This window comes from Varanus komodoensis, unplaced genomic scaffold (genome assembly GCF_004798865.1).
Source record: "Varanus komodoensis strain SLA01 unplaced genomic scaffold, ASM479886v1 scaffold15, whole genome shotgun sequence".
In the NCBI taxonomy this organism is placed as follows: domain Eukaryota; kingdom Metazoa; phylum Chordata; class Lepidosauria; order Squamata; family Varanidae; genus Varanus; species Varanus komodoensis.
In genome coordinates, this window is record NW_025335440.1 from 23078622 (window position 1) to 23106280 (window position 27659).

General features: G+C 40.0%; 1 protein-coding gene across 13 annotated transcripts in view; it reads right to left on the reverse strand.

The window, feature by feature from the left end:
- The window catches only part of KIAA1217 (KIAA1217 ortholog), a 431120-nt gene that overhangs the window by 381916 nt on the left and 21545 nt on the right, over positions 1–27659 (reverse strand). For 11 of the 13 annotated variants that reach the window (XR_006414224.1, XM_044425234.1, XM_044425220.1 and 8 more), the window contains one exon: positions 23096–23218. Coding sequence is in view for 10 of the 13 variants with exons in the window: in XM_044425234.1 (XP_044281169.1) it covers positions 23096–23218 (123 nt within the window). In the remaining 3 variants the exon portion in view is untranslated. Of the gene's footprint in view, positions 1–23095; positions 23219–27659 lie in introns of those variants that run through there. The other 2 variants (XM_044425224.1, XM_044425223.1) reach the window with 2 other exon arrangements.

A 27659-nucleotide genomic window follows, 5' to 3' on the forward strand; every position in this document is an offset into this window, starting at 1 on the left:
AAGTGGAACATCTGCCAGCATCAACAGAGGTACAGCAGCTGCATTCTTTCTTTGCAAGGACTAGCCACTTATTCAAATACTCTGCCTTGATGTCCCTCAAGAACATTTATAAAATAGAAGGTAACCCTCATTAGTTACTAAATAATCTATTATACATTACATAACTGTGAAACTTTAGCAATAACTGAGTGAGACTTCAGAAGCTTCAGGTTCTAGTGTGGGCTCAACCATGAAATTCATTCAAGTAAACTACCTTGAGTTGCTTAGTCAAAAAAGGCAGGATACAGACATAAGATTTTTTTAAGGCAGAAAAAGCACTCATGGGACATCAGAGCAAAAAAAAAAAAATCAAAATCTACAGTTCAGATACTTTTCTTAGGGCCAACCAAAAAGAGCAGGTGCACTAGCTTCTGAGTTAAAGTCATTCAATTAAAATTAAGCATCTGCAAATAGCTGCAGTGGAAGGAAATATGGCAGCAGCGGCCCATATGCACTATCTGAAAGAAATGTGCTGAGTAATGATGGCTAATTCAGAAATGTCCGAAAAGAGATCTTATAAAAAGTATACCGCTTTTTTAACAAATTCTGTTGCATTTTTCATATAGCATTAAATTCATATGTCTGCTGGATTTTTTACTTGTTTTGTTTTGTGTTGTTCACTTTATCCAGTCATATTGGCTGTTTATGGAGATTTTGGCTGTGCATTGATTGCTCAGTAATGCCCAAGGATTAAACAGCAGAGATATTCATTCCCTCCCTTGTAACCACTGGGCCCTTTTCCCCAAATGAAACCAAGCGTGCTCTCCTCTGCTATACAAAGAAGCATCACAGGGCAGGAATGTGGAGGCCTGTCTATAGTTGACAGCAGAAGTTACATGGAATGCAGTGCAACTGTCTTTCTTTTTGTGATGCGGCTGTGCAAAAAATCAGCCAAGGGGAACTTTTAGACAGCACCATCCTTGCACCAGATCGGAACCATGTCAGTTCAGAAAAGCAATTCCCAAGCTTTCCCTTCTACAGGAGCTTGCCAGAACTTGCAATCCTCGTCTATTGATTCCATTTAAAACCAGATGAAGGCTCCGACTGCATCAGTATAGTGTGATTAAGTCAGTTTCTTGAATGGACCTGGATCTCTTTTCCTGTGTACACAAGATGAGAACCTCCACCAATAGCAGATCTCAGGTACATAGCATCAAACCAAACAAACACACATCCAGATGTGTGAAAGCTGCTCAAAGGAGCCACACAATAACTTACAGGAGAGGTGGCATCCCAAGTTCCCAGAAACTCATGTTTGTGTTCCAAAAGCTTAGCCAGGTCTTTATGCATGCAAAGAATGTAATTAATCTATAAACCTTGTGTTTTATAGGCCTCCAAACCCAAAAAATGGTTGACAGCAGATATCTGCATGCTTTTCAGCTAAAAGAAATACATCCCATCTGCTTTAACTCTTCCTACATGTTGAACTGGCTAAGGGTATGAGTTGAGTTGTTGATCACAGCAGAGTAGTTTTTCTGAGAACTATAATAACATGTGTTGATTTAATCCAGCACAAAATAAAGTCATACGGTATAAAGCATATAGTGGACATATGGGGGTTAGTTTTGGTTTATTTTCCATGTTTAACAGCTCTTTGAAGCGCAGAATGCAACCTTATATCTGTTTGCATGCAACTATCCCTCAAATCCAATAAAAACAGCTAAACTGCCTCGCTTCCCCAGAACAAAAATGTCTAATGGATTCTTTTTCCTGCAAAACAAATTAGGTGCAAAATATGAAAAGTTATTTCCAGAAGGGGATGGAAGAAGGAATGGAGAAGCTATACAGAACAATTATCAACTAATACACAGCTACAGTATATCACTTCCTCCAGCACAGGCACACTCAAATCTATTCCAGACTGTCTGGAACTTACTTACTTACATATTTATTTTGCGATTTATATCCTGCCTTTTTCCTACAAAGGGCTCAAGGCAGCTTACATCATTCTCCTCCTCCATCTTATCCCCACAACAACAACCCTGTGAGGTAGGTTGGGCTGAGAGTCTGTGACTGGCCCAAAGTCACCCAGTTGGCTCCATGGCTGAGCGGGGACTAGAACCCAGATCGTCTGAGTCCCAATCCCATGCTCTTAGCCACTACACCACACTGGCTCTACACCACACAAATGGGAGGCTGCTGGGGAGCATGGAAATCCATTCTGCGAGGAATGTCTGTTCAGCTGGCAGACAGTTGCCACTGGATATAACCCAAAGTCTAAACACATCTTTGCTAGCATAGTGGAAGTGGATTTTGCTGTGCTCCTAAAAGAAACATGAACATTTTAATAAATGCATGTTATGTGGCAAATTGGAAGACACTAACATGTTTTAATGTTTGCCAGGTGGTTCTATTACTGTGCCTTCACAAGAGTCCTTCTATGGAGTATGATTTTAATATTTCTATGCAGCCAGTGAATACAAATGTACTGTGCATATTAAATGTACAGTAACAAGAATAAACACACTATTCAAGGCAATTTATAATTAATACTATTTTCTTACCATTCGTTTTGAAGGACTTGCTTTAGAGAGGGGGAGTAGCTTGTTTCTTTTTATTACTAATTTTTCCAAGAGGTTAAATTTCATGACTGTACATCTGCTTTACAAAACGAGGGGTATGTTATAAAGAAAGATAACTATGAAAGACATGCACATATTGCTCACCTCATGGTGAGAACTACCCGTCAAAACATGATCATATAAACCAGGGGGTGCAGACATTCAGGCCCACAGGCTAAATCCAGCCCTCTGAAGTTCCCCAGGAGTCAATGTCCCCTTCCCTTGGCTCCAACCCCAACTGATCATTTGGTGTTTTCCCAGTTTTTGTGCCATTTCCCAGCTTTTTCCCAATTCTAAGAGGTCAAAATTCCTCTCCTGAGACTTAGCTACTGGCAGTAAATGTTCTGCTGGTGTTCCACCATCAAGAGACAGCCGGGAAGGGAGCTAGCAGGAGAATGAAGGTGCTGTTTCTTTGCTTCAGACCTGGGAAGCTGGTAAAAGGAGGGGTTCTTTCTGCTGCTTCAGATCAGCCTGCTCAACATGCCTTTGGGAGTTGTCTTTGCATCGCTGCTGTTGCTGTTACACTGATTTCAGGTGGTGATGTTAGGTTGGATTTTCTTGTTAGGTTCCTTAAGATAAACTGTTTACTGGACTGATTAATGTAAGCAGATGTTATTATTGGCATTGGCTACTGTTAACTGACCAACCAGAATGACTTGCTCTTACTTTGGCATATATTTAAATTAAGAGTTAACATTGTATTGTGATGTATTAGAATTATAGCAGTGGTATTTGTTCTGTGTACCACTCTGAGCCCAACTTTTCTGTAACATGCAATACACACATACATTGACTAGGACTTACCCTTCCCTGTCAAGCACTTTTCTGGTAGAAATCCCAATACCCTGCTCCAGGGACCCAAGAGAGAGTTAACCCCTTGCAAAAAAGCATCTGGAACCTCACAAGGAGGAAAGCAGTTGCATGGAGGGGGCAGTTTCAAGAACAGCTGCTTGCAGGGAAAGGATGAAGTAGCGCACACCTCTTCTGAAGCTGCTGCTCTTTACAGAAAAATGGTCTATCACCTGTCCCAAAGCAGCTGCAGGTACATTCCAGAAGGGGCTTACCTTTGAAGTCACCCAGAGGAGTCAGTGGAACGGCTTTCAAAAGTATTATTCATACCCATTTCAGAGCAGTGCACTGAGACTTTAGCACAATGGAAAACATAAAACAATAAAGACAAAACTACAAAAACAAAGTCAGCCAATAAATCAATAATAGCTTTCTGTAAGTAAAAAGTGTTCATTTGCCTTAGGAGAGGCAGAAGGATGGGAGCTCTTATGAGATGCTCCTCAAAAGAGAGTTCTAAAGCAGAGGATTTCAGGATTACAGCTCAAGCACTCTTTGCTTTTTCCCCTTTCCCTCCTCATCCTGGTAGCATCAGCACTGCAAAGTGAACTTCACAAAAGGAAAGCAGGGCTGTGTGATTCTAAGGCATCTGCTTTTCTAAGGTTTATTCTGAACCTGAAATACCTATCTGATAAAGTGGTAACCCTCAAATTGCCAGGACTGGCTGCAGCTCTCTCGCAAGGGTCCCTGATGTTGCATACCTGGACCCACTCCTGTGTAATATGTGGGAGGGCCCAAACATCCTATCCTGCTTTGAATAAGATGTTTACCACACAGAGACATGAGTTCCTCTTATGAATCTATTTCACCTAATTTGCTCATCTGCAAAGAAGCTCAAACAAGAAATGCTTTCCTCAAGCACATGTAAGCCCTACAAAGGCCCTCTTTTTACTTTTTGGCAACAGACTAATCACACGAGGATCTGGCTATTCCAGCGGTCTCCTCCTCATCATCTTCGCTAGTGGAGAGGGAGCCCAGCTCAGTGGAATAGCACATACTCTGAAAGCGAGACCTCCCAGATTCTATTTGGCGTCTCCAGCTGGAAAGGTCCAGCAGTGGGGATAGGGGAGAACTGTGCCAAAGGCCCTTAAAGAGTTGGCAACATCAAGATGTTTTTGAGGTACAACTCCCAGGTAAGCCTGGGAAGCAGTCAAGGATTATGGGAGTTGTAATCCAAAACATCTGGAGGGGAACAGGTTGCCTAACCTCTATATTGTGCTGGATTTTCCATGCCCTTTTGACAGCTAAAAGATTAGTATTGCAACAATGAAAAAATTAATGCTCACCATTTGAAATGGTATATACAAGTATATGGCTATTTGGTCTAAAGGTTTCATAAACCTTTGAAGTTTATGTATAATTGATTCTTTCAAATTAATGTAGATATACAGATATACTTTTTCTTTTCATTCCTTTTTATGATTTTGTTTTATTGAAATTTATACTAAAAATACATTTTTAGAAAATCAGATAAGATGGTCCAATTGCCTCCCTCAATATAAAGGCAGTTTCCTGTGTGTCTAAATCACAGGTGTAGCCAATACCAAAAGAAATGAAAAAAAACTTCATTTTTAACCTTCAACTGTACATAACCATAGCAATCTTTTCTGAGTGAATCCTTTAATCTGCCATATCTACTTTTGGTTTCACTGAAGAACTGAGTTCCAAGCTCTAGACAAGCAGCTCATCCTTGACTGCTTTCTGGCTACATAACCTCCACCTCTCTAACAGAATAATGTAATCACACAAGTGGGAAAATGCATTTTGTTTTGCTTTTAGAAATAGTACTGGGAAAGCTGGGAAAGTGTTCATTAAAGCGGAAGCAAAACCAGAGGGTCACAACATGGAATGCCACTGTGGTGTAGTGAGTGGTTAAAAGTGTGGGACCGGAACTCGGGGGATCTGAATTCTAGACCCCACTCAGCCATGGAATTCACTGGGTGATTTTGGGCCAGTCACATACTCTCAGTCCAACCTACTTCACAGGAATGTTGTTATGAGGATAAGATTGAGAGGGAGAATTATGTAAGATGCCTGGACTTCCTTGAAAGGAAAACAGTCAGGGTGTAAATGTAAATTTAAAATATATATTCACAGGATTTATTCCCTGTGCAAGGAATAAATCCCTTGCATAAAATAGCTTAAATACAATATTCAGTCAGTCAGTCACAGAATGCCCAGGAGCCATTAACAAAGCTAGAAGATTAAAGGCACAATCCTATGCAAGTTTAGGCAGAAAAGAAGCCTGACTACTCTCTTCAGTTCTCAGCTGGTCATGCTGGGAATTGTATGGCTTGGGGGGTGGGGGGCACTATGCATGTGTGGGATTCTACCTTCAGCTACTGCAACTATCCTAGAATCCTGTGTCTCCCCGGATGCCCAGGGATCCATGAGAATCATCCAGGAGTTCCGTAAGAAACATGCAGGGGATTACTCCCATGATTCCACTGAAATCGTAAGATCTTCATTCCTTTGTTTGATTTAATAGAGAGGAGTCTGTGACAAGGTAAGGTTTCCATTCATTTTAATCCAGGACCTTTAAACCCATACATTTAAAAGCAGGTTAATTCATTTTAAAGCCAATGTGGTTTCATTTGAGTGGATTCAGATTGCAAGGAATAACCATCACACAGGTATAATACAAGAATGCAATGGATGCAGAACCAGAAATGTTCTTGCAATTGTCACCAATAACACCAAATTTTGATTTTGTGGCCAAAAAAAATCAAACACACACACATACATGCACATACAAGTCATTATTCCATGTTCTACACTCTGGGATGATTGAGATCCTGGCCCTCCAGTCTTTGACAGCTTTTCAAGTACTTGCAGACTACTATTATATCTCCCCTCAGACTTTTCTTCAGGCTACACATACCCAGTTCTTTCAATCTCTCCTCACTGGGCTTTGTTTCTAGTCCCTGGATTATCCTTGTCACCCTCCTCTGAGCCCTTTCCAGCTTGTTTGCATCTTTCTTAAACTGTGGTGTCCAGAACTTGACATGGTGCTCCAGATAAGGCCAAACTGGTACTGAGTAAAAGGGAACTAGTGCTTCACATGACGCTTCTATTAATGCTACCTAAAATAGCATTTTCCCTTTTTGCAGCCACATCACATTGTTGACTCATATTCAGCTTGGGATCTACAACAATTCCAAGAACCTTCTTACTTGCAGTATTGTTGAGCCAAGTATACCCCATCCTGTCGCTGCCCTGCCTCACCTGGGGCCTTCCAGATGTGTTGGACAGCAACTTCCATCATTCTCAATGGCCATGCTGGCTAGGAAGCACAGGAGTGTGCAATCTAACCCACCTAAATTTTAGACTGAAGTCTTCCCACCTAGCATTTTAAATAATGTCACACAGTTTGGGTCATACTTCACAACTCTTCACATGCATGCCATTCTGCTGACCTGCGCTTCGTCTTTGCATTTAGCTCACAATTAAGTGTGCAGGACTCCAGGCTGGATAAGGTCTACCATACTCTAGTCTTCTGAAATTCCTGTACCTGCACAGGGACTAGAAGGAAGGAAGGATGGGCAGGCAAGAGGACGAATGGACTCCTTCCTTCCTTCCTTCCTTCCTTCCTTCCTTCCTTCCTTCCTTCCTTCTGCCTCTACATGGAGGAAGGCAAATTTCAGAAAACAAGTGGTTTGTGCAAGGTTTCAACCTTCCCTATCCACACACAGCAGTCCCAGAATGGATCCAGGCCCCACACACTTCCTTGTGAGAGGGTTGGCTGCACAATGCAAACGTCATGGATCAGAACCCTCAACTGCCCAGGCCTCAGGGATGAAGGAAGAGCTCCAGAAACTGCTCAGACTCTCCTCCAATTATGTTCCACAGAGTCAGCAAAGTTAACTAAGCACTGCCCTATGGTAGCTGCTGGAGGAGCTTTCCTGGACCATCTCCAGAATGCAGCACACAGAGCCGGTAGTACTCAGTGAAGAAAGAAACGAGGAAGATATGCTGAGCGCTCACAGAAGTATGCACATATATCAAAGATATTGCTTCCATTATGATGCATTATTCATTGTCAGAAAGACCCTTTGAGAATGTGAGAAAAATGAGGTAAGAAGTGCTACACATCAAGAGTAGCCGATGTCTGATCTCTGTCCCTGCTGAGTTGCACCACTTTGTGTGCTAGAGCCCCAGAAGAAGAGCAGAGCCACTTGCCATGCAGACCTGCTGGGGGTTTCACTCCGTTCAGCTCGCTTTGCAGTGGGAGGACCACTCCCCAATTATCAAGTCAAGGTTCCACAAAAGGTATTCTGACTCTTCAGGTTTTATTCATCATAACCTGCTTTTTAAGCTAATTCCCAGAGCACCTGAGATTATACTCACACTCCCACACTTGCATGTGCATGTATACACACACATATATACACAAGAACCTGGCAAAAATTATGTTCAAAAATGGTGTACTATTCTTCATGATCAGAAACTGTGCATAAAAGTACATACAGTATCCCACATGCCATGACTACGAACAAAAATAAGATTTTTGGCAGTGCAGCATCATAGAATCATACAGTTGGCAGGGGCCTAGAAGGCTATCAGGTCCAACCCCCCCTGCTCAATGCAGGAGTCAAGTCATCCATCCAGATTCTAACCAGACCTAACCCTGCTTAGCTGTCAAGGTTATGCACGATCAGGCACTTCAGGCATCCGTGGACTGGACCCTGCTAGACTCCAGTCCCTTCCTTTCCACTGCCACCTTTCCATCACCCTCCACCTGATGCCTTGGCCTTTCCTTCCTCCTGCAACAGTGGCCACTGTCTTAGCTTTTCTTCTGGTGCAACATCAATGGTGCTAGTTGGAGTGATAGCTCTTCCAAAGAATCTTGTTGCATCAGCTAATGCTACTGGCATTGTGCTAGAGGTAATCCACACCAGCACAACATAATTTATGCTAGCATTTGTGCCCCACTGGACACTGCCCCATTTTCTTCCCACTCCTTAATCCGGAATCTTAACTGCATCAACAATTACAGCCTTCCACAACTTGGTGCTGTCCAGATGTCCTGGACTACAATCCCCATAAGCCCCAGCCAGCAAGGCCATTAAAATGAAACCCAGAAACTATGTTATTGGCTTCTGTCAGGAAACTGTTTCATGTTAGGATTTTATCATCAACCATTCATTGCAAATGTATGGGAGCCAAGAGTGGAAAAATTTTCTGCCTTAATCCTGTTACACTCGCTTTATTTAGAATTAAATGAGTTCTTTAAGGGACATCTGTATTTAATTCGTTCCACTGTTGGATTTATAAAACGGAAAGATAACCATAAAGATTTTTTTAAAATCACTTGGTTATGGGTCTTCTCTCACTTTAATGCATCACCTAGTCTACCTATCTTATAAATATCTACACTTTGAAACTGAAGAAGCCTAGAGATGACCTCACCGTGTCACTATTCTAGATTTCCCATAGGTGTCACTGTGACACAACAGGATATAGAAGACACACAGCCATCACTTGAATGCCTCAGAATATTTCAGTTTGTTTAACTGAAGGTTTGGCATGGATTGTCACTTGAAATTAAAAGCTATGCAGCCACTTTAAATTTGAGAAACCATGATGCAGTCTTGGGGGAAGGGGGTAGTCTGTGACTGGGTCTCCCTACAAGTAAGGCAGAAAACATTGCTCAAGAAGATTCCTCTCTGTATTAGCACAATTAATTCAATTCTCCCCTGCACCCCTAAAAAACAGCAGAACCATTTATTCAGTAGACCAAAGCTCAAAATACAGAATTGGTGGTAGGCAACCATGCAAGAAAGTGCAGAGTAGGCATCACAAGGACAAACCAAGGGACAAAAGGTGAACCAACATGATGCAAGGATCCAGGAGAGCAGCCAAAGGACAAAATGTGGGCCAAAGAGAACAGCCGTTCACACACAGCGGATTCCCATCACCGCTTCAAAGGGGGAAGGTAGAAAGAGGTAAACTGCAAGCTTGTATGGCAATTACAAATTGTCAAAGGCTCTATTTAGTTCCTGCCCAAATGTCTAGCTGTTGATCCAAGAGTTTTCCATCAATTAATGGAGCATCCTGCTCAACTCTGAAATGCTTTGCCACATTCCCAGCTAACCAGTTTATTCTGGCAAAAGATTTCATGGATTGTAGCCCACTTCATCAGTTGCATCTGATGAAGTGGATGATAGCCCATGGAAGCTTATGCCAGAATGTATGTGTTGTTCCTTAAAATGGCACAAGACTCATCATTATTTTTGCTGCAACAGATTAACACAGCTACCCCTCTGGAATCATTCCCAACACATCCCTCAAAAAATGTGCAGCAAATAAATTCAGTCCTGACTAGCTCCCAGGCTATTAAGCCCCCTGCAGGTGTTTTGGGAGAGACTCTGAAGAAATAATTCCAGCAACACATTAGTCTTGTTTGTCTGGTGAAGCCAAAACTGCAGCAAGCTATTTAGTAGAAACATGTCTGTGATCCCTTAAAAGAATTTTTGATGAAGTTGGCTCTTCCAACTGCTGTATTGAACACCCTACAATCCTAAGCATGTTTACTCAGAAGAAAGTCTCACTGAGTTCAACAGAGGTTACTCTCAAGTAATTGTGCTTAGGATTTCAGTCTTGGGCTTCAAAGGCAACACAGGACAACTGATCAACAAGTCTTCTACAACCTGGTGTTGGATGCTTTGGATTTCAACTCCACCCACCCAGCCTGACCAGCAGCCAGTAATGCTGGGCTTTGTAGTCCAAAATATCTGGAGAGCAGCACATGAAGACTGCCTGAAACTTTCTGTCTCCATCCCCCTTAATCCTGATTAAGAACTTTGTCAGCACAAATATTAACCATGATTAAGGATAATTATAATTTGTCCCAACCAGAATTTGATGCTAGTTAAAAAATCTTGGATATGAACTAACTGAGCTTAAACTGCTGTGTAAACCTAATAAACTAAAGCCAGTAGAACAGGCAAGAAGATTGGTTAGCCCATGCTCCACTCCACTCCCATAAGCAACAGGAAGTATTACATCTGCAAAGGCCCTTTCAAATTATTATTCATCAAAAATAAACAGTCGAAGTTGCTCAGTTTCATAATTCCCACACTAGTATTTGTTTCATGGATTTTAGTGACTATGCCATTCACTTGAGTATACATGATATGCTGCAATGGATACAACATGCCTATTAATTTTCAAAATTAAGCAACTGGGTATAGACAAGCAAGTCTGGCCTTCAGCCTCAGAAAGAAGTAGACTCCCAATGTGAAAGATGAAATTTTGGCAGCTTTGCAATTTTTTAAAGTAATTTTGTTTTATGTCAACTAGTGTGTCTAATCAAGGATTCTTAAAAAAAAACCATTAAATCTAAGATTCTTCCACATAACTTAAAACATTATATCATTCAAAACAAGTGCATAAATATGTTGCAGTCCAGTTAGAAAAAAATAATAATCATTTTTATTGTCTTAAAAGCACCAACCAAAACTGGTTTTATAATTTGATCCCAGTGCTGATTTTGGTAATAACGAGCCACATGCCTATTTTTGACAACATTTAGAGTATTATAAATGCATTTCCTTCTTGATCTATAAAAAGACTAAATTAAAACAAAATGCAAAGCAAATTTCTTCTGTAATAATAAGAAAGGAAGAGTACGCACATGCATTTACTTAGGTTTTCCAGAACACATCACAGAGCTCTACAGCCAGTCCATAGCAGATAATAAAAAGCCATGGTTGGAAGATTTACAGTCCAATTCTTCATCTGGCCAAGCAATTATGAATTTAAAATTCTTTTCACCAATGTACATTTTGTACTTATGCTGTAGTTAGAGAATTTGGCTTTTGGTCAGAAGAAGGGAAGTGCGATGATTGAACAATTATACTGCAAAAATACTGCCAAAGTTAGAGCTAGTAAGGAAAGGAGAGGAAGGATGCATGAATATTATGTTATTTTATTATTAAAGAAAGTAAAAAAGAGAGATGACAGTATAAATATAACAAATAAAACCTGCAACCAGTGAGGTGACATTTGGCAACTCAGCTGCTCTGAGGAGCTGTGCCTTTTCACCTCTAAGGAAGGAACTAAACTGGCTGCCTACTTGCTAGACAGGGCTAGGATACAGCTTTAAGGTGTTGTTTGTGTGGGAATTTGCAACTGGGATCTTTGAGAGATGGCCTTTTCGCCTTCTGCCAGCCTAGTCACTGAGGTCCTCAAATTAGGCAGCTGCTTCTGGGAGTTCCACATGGCCTGCAAACTGTCTGGAGTCCATTCTGAGTCAACCCTTTAGTGGACTAACTCCCCTTCTGTAGATCCTCCTAATGGTTACTGCCATTTTTGTGTCATTGTTTCAACTCTGTTTCATTTCTGGCACCTACTGAAGACATTTTTATTTAAATGAGCTTTCCCTGACTGACCAGCCATGGTTTGACTGCCCATTATCTGATTCTAAATTTCTAAATATTTTAATTCTGTATTTTGATACTCTCATACCCCCTTTCATTGTTCTTCATTCAGGAATCTTGCCAGAGACAGAACAGTATGTAAATTCTGTCAATAATAAATTAATTAATAAGAAGAAATGTCATTTTTGGCTTTACCACTACAACAACTGACAGGACTCCTAATTATTTCCAATTTTATTAAGATTTAGTCATGTAACTGTCCACCAACAGCATGAACCAACTTTCTCTCATTCCAAATAGTGTGAAGTACTGAATGGTTCTTTTCAACTATTACATTTTCTTCTCAGAAAACCAAACGTGTCCCTGACGGAGTACATCTCTTTGGTCCTCAAGACTGAATTGTATGATGGACAAACTCACCATGTAGTCCAACACAACAGGGGGCTGGGGAAGACTGCTGCTGCCTATTCCAAATAAGTCACTAGATTTTCAATAAAATGACATTTCTTTTCAAGCAAAGCAGATGAGTTAAAACAGCAGGGAAGCAAAATTGCCTTTCTGGGTTTCTTTAGCCTTTTCTCCTTTAATTTTTATTGAATACAGGTAGTTCCTGGGTTACAAACATCCAGGTTATAAACAATCCATGCTTATGAATGTATGGACTGCCATAAACCTTATATGAAAGTCCCTAGGGCAAAGCCATGAATATCTCTAGGGAACTCCGCAACACACTTGGCGACAGCAGCAGCTGCATAATTCCCTAGAGATATTCACTGCTTTTTGTAGAGGTAGAGATTCCCTAAAGATAGTCATGGCTTTTAGTTAGTGGCATCAGCTTGAGCACACTCAAACTGGCATGTTTTAGGACACACGTAGGGTGCAAAGTTCCCCTTTGGTTTTTCATTGGCATTTGCTGTTGTTACTCCTTGAGGTAGGGATGGCAAAGTTTGATGAGCAATATACTAAAACAATGTTGTGCATGAGTGCCATGGGAAGATGCCAGCATGCATATGAATGGATTATAGCTTTAATGGGAATTCAAGCTCACACAGTGACAACGAGATTCTTGTGAAATCTCAGCAAGTTCCACTATCAGATTAAGGTCAGGAAATGTCAGGGGAGCAAGCAGAGGAGTTGTTAGTCTAAGCCAATGGGGGTGATGGCCAACTGGCCCATGGGAACAGGGAAATAGCAAAACGGGGGTGAAGGTGACAGCTGGGTCTGATGAGAGGTCTGGTCTACCAATAACCTGAGCAGGAAGAGGAGTAAGGACTGGACAGTTCTCACAGCAGAAGTTGTGCAATCTTACACAGAGGTACCTCCTCTGAGGAGGTGATGCCAGTTGCTAGGTGACAGCACAAGCAGGAAATTCAGCTACTCAAGAAACAGGAAATGCTCAGGAGGGCTGGATTTCAGAGCCTAAAGACTAAGGGATGTCAGAGAGACCTCAACACTCTGGGTGAACTCAGAGATATGGAGCTATATAGTCCTGTGGAAAAGCAACTCAGGAGTAGAATGATTACTCAGGAGGAGAGCTGCACCTCATGACAAAGGTTTCTGAGCAGTTACCAAGGCCTTTGGCTGCTACAAGGCAATTTATGAGGAGAAAAAGAAAATGGACATATAAACACCCCTTGAGGCCTACTTCAAGAAAGCAACTCCAGTGGTAACCCTCTCCACTCTCCAGCAGCACAGTCAAACCCTGACTCTCGAGTACCAGGTTCATCTCCATCATCATCTAGGCTAATTTTACCTCAAGAATCTTCTAAACTGTTTTAAGAACTGTTTCTTTTAATTGTTTTTTTCCAATACCATATACCTACACACAAACATATTCTCTCTTTCGCTCTCTTTAATACCTGTAGTTTCTTTATTATTACTGTATGATTATAATTATTACAATTCTGTATTGTATCTAAGATGTTTTAGTGAATATGGAAATGTTTCTCAAGTGTTTTATATTCATGGAAAGGTAAAATATCCATATACTAAGACAAAGATTTGGCTTACTCATGTGATCTGACTTAAAAATTTGACTTAAGGACATTCTCAGGAACAGAACTCATTCTTAACCCAAGGACTACCTGTATTTTTATTTTATAAATGTGCATGTATCTGGTACTGTAGTTGCACAGCATATTCATAAACAAGCATAAATTTGAACCCAAAGTCCAGATCCAGTCACAACCTTCTACAGTCCACACCACTGATTTAGGCATTTTCGCCAAGTACTGTGCCTGTATTAACTAGATGTCCAAAAGCATGTACACTGAGGTTGAATTTTACATGCTTGAATTTTAGGTTCAAGTTGATCTAGGTGAACCTTTGTGTAAGTGTTAATTCCCTGTCTTAGAGTGGGAGTGAAGAACCCCTACTGTAATTCTCATTACCCCGTGCCAGACTGGCCAATTGCAGGCGTCGTGGAACAACATCTGGTTCCTCACCCCTGCTTTAAAATGAAGGGTTTCAGTTCGAGCTGTAAAGCACATGAAACGTGAAGATCCCTCACACAGTAGAATACAATGAGGATGCCAACTGCATTGACCAGAACTCTCATCATGCATGGTTTCTGCAATATATTTCAGAGAGTACATGGACTAGGTGCATCAGTCTTGTATTATAAGAATGTGCCCATTTTTAATTAGACTTTCTGGAGAAGTGAAATGTACAAAATTTATCCACAAGCCCTGAAGAGATTAAGTGGCATGCAGAAGACTCCAGCTAACCTTAACAAACAAGACTGATGGAGCACCTACATTCCATAAATGCTCCTAAAATTAATAGGGCTAATACACACCACAGTGTGCAGGATTGTACCTTGTCTTTCTTCTATTCATGGGAAAGTTAATAGATGTCTTTGCCCTATCTGCATGCTTCATCTATACATTTCCCAAGTTTCTAGAGCACAGTACCTGAAAAATACAAGAATAAAGCATATTTTTTTCCAGCCTTTCCAACCTTCTTTGGCATCAGTGGCACTCAACACTCATTGCAACGCATTTTAAAGATGCTAATTCCGCATTGAGATAGAGCTCACAGAGATGGGAGAAAGCCCAGCTTTGCTTCGAATCTGACCTTGTGCAATTACTGATGTCTCCAATCTACAGCTGAGAACAGCATGGATGAGAATCTCAAAAAAGGATATCCATTATTGGAAACATAGTTATAGAGACACAGAACTAGCTGGAACTGGATAGAGACCAGTAATTCATTTCTTGTCCTAGTACAAACAAGCCCATACAATGACAACTTCCACTTGCTATTACTGTGGGCACAGCCTACTGTTTCCCAGCACACAGGACATTAGTTCCATACATTAACCCAGTCTTCTCCAACCTGGTGCCACTCAGATATGTGGGAAAGCAATTCCCATAATTCCCAACCACTGACCATGCTAGTTGGGAATCATGGGAGGTGCCATCCAGCACAATATTTTAATTTATGTGGTTTTAATTTATTGTTGTAAGCCGCCCCGAGGCTTCGGCAAATGGGGCGGCATAAAAATGTTTTAATTAATCAATAAATACCGTACTGCTGTTTGACGCTGGAGACTTCTTCAAAAACTGGAGAAAACTAGACTCTTGATCCAGGGAAGCTAGCATTTCTTCCATTATCAACACTATGACTTGAATTAAAACTCGCTACAGAGGAAGACATGGTGCAGACCTACTGGCAGCCGAGTTTTAGTCTCTGGGCATTGCTCCAATACAATTTTTCTGTTTAATATTTAATTTGCTTCTAAACGTGACCTGTCCTTTAATTTGAAGAAAAAGCATCCAAATCTTTCATCAAACTATATATGAGAATCATTTTACCCTAGAACTGCCGTATCTCAGAGATGAGTTTGGTTTTATGGTTACAGACATTAGTACATATGGCAGAAAGAATGAGAAGAAAAGTGTGAACAGTTTAACACAGAACAGGATGGAACAGAGAATCTCACTATAATTTTTTTTAAAGTTCTTATTTTGCAAGCACAAGCAAAAGCGTTTGTATTTGAAAGTACAAAATGCTGGCAGATGCAGAGACATAATTATCTCTACACAGTGTATGGGGAAACCCTCCTTACCACATTGCAAGATAAAGAAGTTGGTCAAATTCCCCTAGGGCAAGATCTCCCCTTCAGATAATACAGGTAATGCAGGTAAAACTACATTAAATGCCTAGTTGATCTTAAGTTTAAAAAAAATAATCTGAAATGATGGGGAAGAACTCTGTTGGAGGGCCACAATCTGTCAGAGTACACTGTACTGGGCTAGGTAAAGTGTGAGCAACTTGGATTCCTCCAGATGATTTAGCCTACAATGTCCATACATCCTCATCATCAGCTTTGCCAACTAGGGCTGCTGGGAACTGTGGATCAAAACATCTGGATGGCCAAAAGCTGTCAACCCTTGTTTAGTGTAAAGAAGCAGGCTTTCTGATCTGGATTGGGACCCCTATACATTGATAGGGGGAATTTAACCCCCCCCACACATATTTGTCTCCTCTAAGGGTTAAAGAACAAAATATTTAATTGGCACTATTGCTGCTTACAAGTGGTACAGGAAATGGGAAAACGGAGCTGCTGTTTATTATTTTAATATTAAAAATTGGCTAAAACCAACTGCAGGAAAACAGTTCATTTTGGGATATGGCATACTGGAGGCTGTCACTACTAGGCAAACAACCTGTTAACCAGATAATCTGTTTTTCAGGAAAGCTTGGTGGTGGTGAAGATGCTCTGCATGCAGAAGAGGCCACTTGCCATCCTCTGCACCTCCAGGTAGGGCTGGAAAAAGCTGCTGTCTGAAACACTGGGCAGCTGCTGCCACTTTATGAACTAGATGGAGCAATGGCCTAAAGCAGTATAATGCTGCCTTATGATGCCTGTCAACAAATTTCTTGGAGTCAAATGGATTAATTTTTTAAGGGTCTGGTGAAGAAATAAATATGATTTATTGACCTAATTCAGCTTCCTTTTAAAATATTAATGCATGTACTCATTTTTAATGTCACAAAATTCTGAAATGAAAATACGACTTATTTTTATGCTGCTTTCAGTATCCTGCAGTAAACACTGACAACCAAATAGGACCCTAGGAAAGGGCTTCACAAAATAAGGTTTTCTACAATGTTCTTTACATTAATTTCACTAAATGTGGCCTGATTCAAGATAAAAGCAACAGATTATTTTAAGATTAGCCAGCAAAAACAAAGCAAGCCCACAAAAATAAAAAGGGTAATAATTCCATATACTTTAATCTTTCTGCTTACCTGGGTGGGAGAGATCCATTCACTGACAATTCCAGTGAACTTAATAAATCAGCAGCACAAACCAAAAAATATAAAAGTATGCATAAAATCCTTGCAATTTCAGCTGCTGACTATGGTTGGCTGAGAAATGCTGGAAGTTGTAGGCCTTCTATGCATAGGATCACTATCAAAAATGTTCCCAGTGCATTTTATCATTGCTCCATAATTTGCTTCATTTGCACTATATTGCAGACATGTTTCCTGCTTATTTATCAGTTCCAATTATTTTATTTTATGTCTCCATCTACATTTATGTTATGTTCATTTTGTGAAAAATTTAGTACAATATTGTTTTTTAAATTCTTCAGAAACAGTGAAAATGTCACACTTTATAAGCTCAATGCAGCATAACAAGTTTGCCTTTCCATCCTGTAAGACTGAAGGATTTGATTTCTTTTCCAAGCAGTGGTGCAATTATTCCTTTCCTTCTATTAGCAAACTTCATCTATTGGTTTGGAAGCAAATCAGAACTACCAGGAAATAAATTAGTAGTTTCTACATGTTTCAGGGACTCCCTGAAGATTAATAAAGGTAAACATTTGCAAGCTGTAATGATTATTTTATTATTAGTCTTAGTATTTTTTTAAAGTCATCTCAGAAGGAGTGATGAGCTTCCAGAGGCAGAACTATGGTGGGCATGTGAGGGAAAAGATGACGGATTGCTTTGCTCAAGGACTAATGCCTTGCAGGAACGATCATGTAGGGTTGCAGGGCTGACCCAATTTGCACAACATACCACACCAGTCTCCCACTCTCTCGCCTTCCCTTCTCTTTTGCTCATCCAAGACGGTGAAAAGTATTGAACTGCAGACTTTATTGCGGTAAAGTGAGTTAGCGCAACTTTGTGATGCTGCAGGAGTACTGCAGAGGTAATTAGCGAAAGACAATCCATCTAGTTAATGAGACAGCGAAAGAGAAAATACTGCTTAAGTCAAGAAGCTGATCCCAAACTAAATCCCTCTCTTCCCTTCCCATCCAAATGAAATAAACTCCACCCTGAGGGAGGTTTCTTCTTGTGTGTCAGAAGGCATGAAGTCCAAGGCTTCACTCACTCAAGCTGGCATCAGACAATTAGACTTAAATTACATCCCCTGACTCTGAACCTGGCTGTTCAGTGACTTCCCCCAAATCTGCTTTTTACCAGCTGCTTGGCTTTTCATGGGGCTTTTGCTGACCTTGATATTTCAGCAAGAATCCTGACCCTGCCTCTTCCTCCAGTTCAGATTCAGAGCTGAGGTAACCACCTTGTAATACAATACTTCGGAAGAAGTGGCCCAGTCCCCACAGCCATTTTCACTGTGGGTTATTTAACTGCTATTTTGAATACAGAACTGCCATCATGCAAACCCACCCTGACCCATGGCTGGTAGTTGGGTTCTGTGAGAGTACTTTAACCCTCAAATAACCCCTAGTGCTGAGGTTCACACAAGACTACACCTATCAGGGTTGTATATTCAAAATATGCCTGTTACATACCAGAGTTCATCAGAGGTTAAAGAACAACAGTAAACCCTATTGTTGAATTATTATCTGGTGTTCCTGCTAGGATATTATGCTATTTATTATTGACATTGTGGTTTTAATTGTCTAAATTGCATTTAACTGTGTTGTTTATGTTTTGTGTTGTTGTTGGGTTTTTTATTATATAAACCATCTAGAAATCCATGTGGCTATGAGACAGTACAGAAAAGTGCTAAATAAATAATAAATAAATAATGTCATGGGAACTTGACTGCTATGCGCAGGATGATTAAAACTTCTCTACTCTGCAGTATCTTCCCTAACCTTCTGTCAGGAACCACCCCCTTCTTAGTGCTATGTAGGAATAACACACTTGGGATCAGAACTGGCTAAGTCCTTTATCACTATATAGAACAGGAAGGGCTCAGAGTGCAGAGGGGCATACCTGCTATTAAACTACAGAGACATGAACAACACTAGTCTTAGAAGAACAGAGGTACGCGCAATGATTTGTTATCCTTTTTAAGACGCTAAGATGAATATAGCTGAGCAATAAGCAGAACTTAACAGGTACCAATGAAGAAATAAAACCAAGAAATATTCAGGAATTTTCAGCAAAAAATAAAATAGAAAGCTGGTAGAGCTTAAATAGCAAAGAGGCAGACCTTCAGTCAGTTCAACCCTTACTTATGCTATGGTAAGCCATAGTCTTTCAGCCTCAGAACCCTGACCAATCCCCACTCATCTGCAGCAAGAAGTTAATTATACTTTGACAAGTTGTGAAGATTACTAAAATTACTAATTAGTATCTTGCAAGTTGGACCTGACCACACTATCTTATGTCATAGGGCATATATTAGCTTTCATGGTACAAGTACACCACATGCTATTGCAGAACCTTAAGAATACTAACAAATTAATCCTGGCGTATTCTTTGAAGTGGGCAAATGAACTTCATCAGCCCCAAAGGATATGTGGCTGATTCCATAGAAAGGGGAGTTTTTATGTGTACCAAAGAAAGGGCATTAAGTATTCTATAAGCTTCAAGCTCACTTCAGTGTTGCACCAGAGAATAGCAAGCAATTGTTTCCACAAAATTTAATAAATTGAGATTTTATGAGCAGTATACACCATGTTCTTTCAGAGACTTGGAATACAGACTTCTATATATGTATGTGTACACTCACATCCACCTGCACAAGCCACCCAACTTCTCTGTCTCTAAATATTTTTGAAATGTTTTCCCAGTGCTTTCATCATGGTACCACAGAAAACAGAATCCTAAGCAATATGTGAGATTGTCACTATTACTGTGAGAGATTAGGAAAATGAAACCTGACAGTACCAAAATGCTTTGCTTATTATCTTAGAACTTTGCTCCTATGTATAGGATGACAGCCAGAGTTAGCACAGATGAAAGGAGAGATCTGCTTCCTCCTTCCAAAATAGATTTATTCAAACTTGTTTAAAATGCCAGATGATAGAAAAGGAAGGATGACAGGAAATCAAACAGTTATTTAGTACTCCAAAGTACCTAAAACTTAGGTGACAGAGGACCATTTGCCAAAGGGGGTGGGGGCCGCTGCAAAATCCCTGAGCGATGATCGCATCCTTGTTTTGACGGACACCAGCAATGTGCAAAAGCAACATTTAACTTTGCATACAGAAGGCCAGGTGCTAGTCTTGCCACTGCAATAACAAAGTAGTTAATCAGTTCAGGTGCGTCTTTCGTATAAGGCCTGGATTCACCTAACAGGAAACGAGCCCAAGGAAGAATCAAAACTTTGGGTTACCAACATATTCCTTTTTTGAAAAAAGAAAAAAGAAAGCATTTGGCTCCAAGTCATTTGTCCATGGAGGAGAACAAACTGGGTCTATTTGCATGTGTTACAAACTTGCTGTAAGGGGAGTAGACTTGAGGGAAAATAGGTAGAACTGTGGAAACCAGACAGTACTAGGGAAACATACAGCAGGAATACTGGAACATGAGAAACAGCAACCTGGGGAGCATCTATGAAAACCCAGGGACACAAATCATGGATCTCTCAGGAAAGCAACAACAAAAAACCCAAGCAGAATTCTGTATTTAATACTGCATATTTTTATTTCAACAGCAGCAATGTTGTTTTTTCTGGCATATTTTATAGTGATCCACGTTGTGTGGGTAAGTTCTCCTGCACAGAATGATATTCTTAACAAGATGGAACACTGCAGGAATTTCACCCCTGTGTGTCAGGAGCCTATTTAAGGAACATTTAGGCACTGTTCTCCATTCACTATGAATTCTTTGTAGACTCAAATATCATTTTCAATGAAGTGACTGTTTTAAAGATGTGAGGGTGGGAGGAACATGACAGGGGAGAGATGGGGAGATAACCCAGATAGTACGCACACTGTTTAATCTGCTGGATGTACCAGCTGTTTTTGTTTTTCTTGTTTTCTTAGGGTAACTGGATGCAGAGATGCTCAACTAGAATCCTGTTCAACATTTTTAGCTTTAGTTCTCACTGGCCTCACTTGTACATAATGCTAAGCCATAGCTTAAGTGTGCAAAAGAATTGGTCCCATGCACAACCCTCTCTTTCTTCAGCATGGCTACAAGGAGAAACTTTTGTTTTCAGCAAACCACAGTTTCTCATGTCCAAACTAGAAACTGTAATTAGAGTTAACCATACTTTATTGACACAAACCAATACTGTTAATCAGAGTGTAAAACTGGCTTATCCCAGTGAACCATAATGAATCCTAAACAGAGTTTGCCCAGGTTCAGATATACTACCAACCAGCAGTGACCTTATCAAAGCTGCAGAGGAAGAGGAAAACGGCTAACACAGTTCCACTGCTCTCTGCAATAACAGGAATGCTTTTTAAAATCAAGGAATTCCTAAATTACTTGAACTACAGGAACACAGTGGTTCTGAATTAACACATTCATCCATACTTCTCATCCCTTATACCTTCTTAATGCTGGGAAGCAATTAAAAAACATAGGACTACACTTTTCCTTTTCTTTGTCCAATGGCCCCCAGGACTCATAATATTTATTCTGATGCAGGATGCTAGTTATTTGAGCATGTTATTGCATGATAGCCACTGAAGATGTTTAGATACTGGGGGGGAGGGGAGGGACTCTGTGTGTGTGTGTGTGACACGTAGGTAGTTCAGTCCAGAATAATCTGCATTCTCAAGCAGACAACATGCAAATCAACCTATCTTGATACAAGCCCAACTCTCTTCCCAGCTATCAGTCAGATCTGCACATACAGGGAATATATCGTCCTATAGTCATTGTGACAACTGGCTAGTCCCAAGTCCTATTTTACTAACAACTAAAATCTTGCTTGCTTCAACTTCCTTCCATGTTGAAAACTGTCCATCTGCTCCTGCAGTCCTGCTCTTTAATAAATTACCAACCAATAAGAGAATTCATCATTTTATCCTGCAAAACCTAGGGCACTTGCAAGCCTCAATTCCTCATCACATGGGAAGTGATGCACACAGGCTTCTCCTGATCAGACACCTTTGCACAATATGTGGATGGTAGGGAAGAGCCAGGAAACTGGGGGCAGCCTTCCGGATCATACTATGTGCCTAACTGCTGTCTAAAATTATTTTGGAAATGTTATTATACAGAATTTCTTTTTTGCAGTGTCATGTGAACTCACTCTTTAAAAGGCTTGTTTTTCTACATTTTTCACAATTCTAAATTTTAATAAAACTTTCCGCCAACATACCAGGGATTGATTAGTCTAACAGAACTATAAATTTATTCAGCCTTTTTAAAAAACTTGCTTTACATTGGTTACCTTCAAATCACCCAGTATGGAAGAGGATTTTAGTAAAAAAAATTGTAAGAGAAGATTCCACATTTGAGTTCTTAAGGCAAACATGCATCTTCATCTTCAGCCTTAACTGAACATAAACAAGAATGGCCCTTGCTGCCTGGGTTGGATTTGAGTTTGACATTCTCCTAGACTATGTGGTACTATAGTATATTTCTTGCACTTCTGATTTAACACTTTAGCACCAAACCAGAAGGACAAAGGTGACAGCACAGAACCAGTTGAGCCTCAGAAACTTTTACTAATAGGCAAAAACTTTTTTGTTCAGAAAGGCCTTTAAGATCTAAACTGGGCTGCTGTTGCAAGGAGCTGGAATGGGTTCCATTTTATTTCTTTTAACTGATGTGCTTTAACTGGGTTTTCAGGATATTTTTATGTTTCAGTTGTATTTCTGCTTATATTAGACATTTATCAGTAGCTGACTTAAATATCCTTTTTTGCAGAACAGAGAGATAAAATATTAATTAATTAATGTATACCACAGAGTCCAATATAATTGATATGGAAAGCCTCCAAACAATTGGCATTCAAATCTCATACCTGTTCCAACCAAGGACCATTATTCTTTAAGAGCCCAATGAAAATTACATAATGATCACAAAAGTCAGCCTTCAAGAAGATTTGGTAGATAATTATCTTCTTTATATACTCAGCACATCTATACACTTACCCAGGTTCATATAAGGGAACTCTAGACTCCAGTCCGATGGCCTGGTGACTCTGACATCAATGCATGATGCATGATGGGGCATTACAACAGAATAACATCTTGCTAATGGTGATTTTGGGAGACCTAAAAACAGAAAAAAAAATGAGCTTACAACAATATTGTAGAATTATTCTTTTGCAATAGGTTCCTAGAACATTAAAAATAAGGATATTTATTATTTATTTATTTAAAACATTTAATACCATTCCCTTAGCCTATCGGCTTTCTGGACAGTTTACAATTTAATATATAAACAACCATCATAACTAAAATAAAGCAAGAGAAAAATTACACTAATAATTCAAAAAGATAACCAATAACAATAAAACAACATATAAAACCAGTAACAGAAAAAAATTAAATAGATAATTAATCCATAGCACCACAGAAAATCTAAAACATACTAGCAAAATATTTAAATTTCAACAATGGAGGGAAAAATGGTTTTAACCTTGTGCTGAAATGCATAAACCAATGATGGCGAACCTTTTAGAAAATGAGTGCCCAAACTGCAACCCAAAACCCACTTATTTATTGCAAAGTGCCAACACTACAATTAAACCTGAAAACTGAGGTTTTAGTTTAGAAAAAAGCAATTCACAGCCAGTCCAAGCAAACACACACACACACACACACACTTGGTAGAGCATTGACTGGCCATGCGAAAGCTCAGACAAGTTGCAGCTAGAGTGCCAGCTGTGGCACACGTGCCATGGGTTAATCACCACTGCCCTAGCTCTACTATGGGGCACTCCCCTAACCCTAATATAAGGATAAAGTTGCATTAAAAAGAGAGAGATTTTGAAAAAGCCTTCCTTGAATATCTATTTCTGCACAGAATTTCTACCCATTCTAAACACATTCCAACCATCAAAATCATGCCAGGACATTTTGTTTTTCTAACCTTAACCCTGCCCTGGTGCACACCCCTAACCCTAATATAGGGTGAAAGTTCCATGGAAAAGAGGGTGATTTTGAAAAAGCCTTCCTTGAGTAGCTTTTTCTGCACTGCTCATCATTTCTGGCCATTCCAAACACATTCCAACTATCAAAATCATACCAGGACACCTCATTTTTCTAACCCTAACCCAGTGATGATGAACCTTTTAGAGACTGAGTGCCCAAACTGCAATTCAAAACCCACTTATTTATTGCAAAGAGTCAATACTGCAATAAAACCCAAAAACTGAGGTGTTAGTTTGGAAAAAGCAACTCACAGCCAGTCCAAGCAAAAATATATATATATGTGTGTGTGTGTGTGTGTCCTTGGCAGCTCACTGACTGGCCATATGAAAGTTCGGACGAGTAGTGGCAAATGAGTCATTGCTCGTGATGTCATTGCCTGGCATTTCTACTCCTTTCCAAGCATGCACATCGCCCCTATGTGGGCTGTTATCCGATGCTCGGCTGCTGGGGCAATACTGGCACGACATGGCTCGCGTGTGGACAGAGAGGGCTCTGTGCGCCCACTGTGGCACATGTGCCACAGGTTCACCACCACTGGCATAGACCATCAGTGCCAGGCACACTCTCTCAGAAGGTGGTTCTTACAAGCAGGGTGCCACAGGCAAAATGGCCCTTCCCCTAGTAGTCGCCCTCCTTATATACTTCAGAGGTGGCTCCCAGAGAAGGACCTCTGATGATGACCTTAAGGCCTGGGCAGGTGTATACGCAAGGAGATACTCCATCAGCTTTATATGGGCTTTATATGTCAAAGTAAGCACCTTAAAGTGGGCCTGGACTTCATGGATTGGTCCTTTTTGTGGAAGACCTTACAGATTATTTGTAAGAAAGCCAAGTTTTTATACTAATATACAGTCAAAGTTGTACCTCTTTTTGCTCTTGGGGAGCACATCACACCACATAATTTATCCATGAAAGCTAACTTACAATTAAAAGATAATTATAGAATAATGTAACCCATTCTTTATTTGATTTTTAATGCTCATTTTAACTTTAGAAAAACTGTGTATTTCTTGTAAATGCATCCACCAAAAGTCACAGTATTCCAGCAAGACTGTAGCGAGGTGAGGGAAATATGGTAGTACAATCAAGGGTAACACCTAATTTCTCATTACGTCACACCCTTTTTAATACAATTTTTACCTAGTTTAGTCTTCAATTCAACCACAGGAAACAGGTACTGCAAACAAGTTTAAGATATTACTTATTATATTTGAGCAACCTATCTTGTTCTGCTGTTGGAGTACTTCAAAGAATCTGTCTCATTAAATTGTCAAGATGCAGCTATTAGCTAAAACTAGCAACTGAAAAGATATTGCATGAATAAAGTATGGTTTGTAAGGATTATAAATATGCTTATAAGTTACTGTGATGGCTATGTGCTTACATTATATATTAAAAGATATATGGAACTATTTATTATTCCCTGGAACAGAACCAGCCAAAATAGTAAAATTCAATGCTGTGACCTCTCCACATTACAGCCTGTGCAATCTGAATATGAAAAAAAGAATCACTATAAAAGGATACAGTGAACATGTTCATTAATGAAGGTCAATGAGGAGGATTGTCTGCTAATCGGCCCTGATTCCCCTCAAGGACAAATACCAAAGTGCGGAGTCACCACTCTTAGAATTCCACACAGGCTTTGGCAGAGTGTGATGCCCATTTCTATCTTGGTGTCCCTTTACATGCTTTAACAATATGAAAGAGACACATGACACAGCCTGAGTGTGTGAGAAAGAGTGTGTGTGACAGGGCAGCCACTCCTGAAGCATCAAAAAAGAAGAAACGCATCATCCAAAAAGTGAAAGATGTGAATTTGCTCAAATTTTGCATGTGCATGTAAACAATTACAATTTAAATAGAAACACAGTGCATCTCACTATACTGTGCCAACCAGGTGTGCTTGCCTCTTCAGCCTGCTGGCCAGGTGCTGCTAACCAAGGAAGGGAAACATTTCTTATGGTTTATTATCTATCAACTCAAACTGGACACGTCAAAAAGAAAACTGTCATCTGTAAAAAGGACACCCAGCCACACTATCACTAGTTAAGAGCAACACTCGTTTCCTCTTGCCTAAGGAGAAAAGGGTGTGTAGATTGAGAGAGCTCTGTAAAAACTTTCCTGCTGGGTTAGAAATCAATGTTTGTTTCACGCTGTAAGCAATCCCACAATCATGAAATCCCAGGCCAAGTTTTTTAAAAAGGCAAATTGTACAATTTACCTGCTCCATTACTGCAATTTGCTGTTTGTATTCACAAATTCCCAGAGAGGAGAAAATTATAGGTTTGCATAATGGCATCTAGGAGAAAACAGTCTACACCGCATAAGAATGGGATGTGTCAAGACCCTACCATGGCCACAATGAGCTTGCCAACCACCCTGAAGCTTGGCAGGCTTACAGGAAAGCCATATAAATTACTACTCCATAGCTGTCACCAAGATAGCCACTGCTACCTGATTATAGCCAGTAATTCAGGAAAGGCCCTGGTGGCACCAAATGCAGCAGACACAAGGTCATCTTAATCAAGAGCTCCTTTAGAAACTTAAATATGTGTGCAAGGAGTAAGCAGACAGGAGAGAGAAGTGCATGAGTCAAAGGGGAGCTGGAGATTAAAAGATAAATTGATTTTAGGCTCCATAGGCAGCATTTGCATGACGGAAAATGGGCAAAGGGCCATGTTTAAAAGTGCCTGACATCAAGTTAACATAAAAAGTACTACATTCACTATGTCAGCAGCATGCTTCTCTAGCTGTTAGCACATTAACACTGAAAATGATTATCTGTGGTCCTTGTGAAATGTACATTCTTTACCAAGGGGTGTTTATATCAGTTTCCTAGCCAAGGTTAAAGGTTATCTGTGGTCATATTAGTAAACAGCTGCTTATGATTTGGGTTGCATGCTATTCTTGGAAAAGCAGCAGCTTTAAACAAATGCCAAATGTAACCATGTGTCCTTGATAGTCTTGATCCAGTATGCCAAAAGTTGAAAGAAACAATATGTTTAGTGTATGTGTATATATGAGAGAACAAAAGAAACTAGCACAACTGCCTGTATCACCAATTTATCTGACAAAGTGAAAACAACAGATTTGGCATTCTGAAAAAGACTATCTGAATACATTTCTTTTACTAATTATTTCTCATTTTGGATGCAAAATATGCTTAAACAGGAACTACAATGAACTTAGCTTGAACTCTAATGCAGGATATTGTATATTCAATTAAATGCATCTACCTACAAGAATGTCACAGTGGGATTTATGGAGAACTTTGGGGTACAATCTTCCGTGGGTTCGGACGTGCTGGCTGGGAATACTAGGAGTTGTAAGCCCTTTTCTGCCTAAGAATGCATAGGATTGTGCCCTTACTTTCAAAGGCAAGGAAGGAAACAAATATAAATTAATGCTTTACATTCTTCCCTGAGTAAGAGATCCCTCCTCTCTCATGGGTCTTTTGCAACTTTGAAACAGCTCTCAGAATTTTCCATTCTTCTTAGCAATAAACACTCTACAAATCAGAGCTGCCTTCTATCAAAACATATCATTGACATCTCTA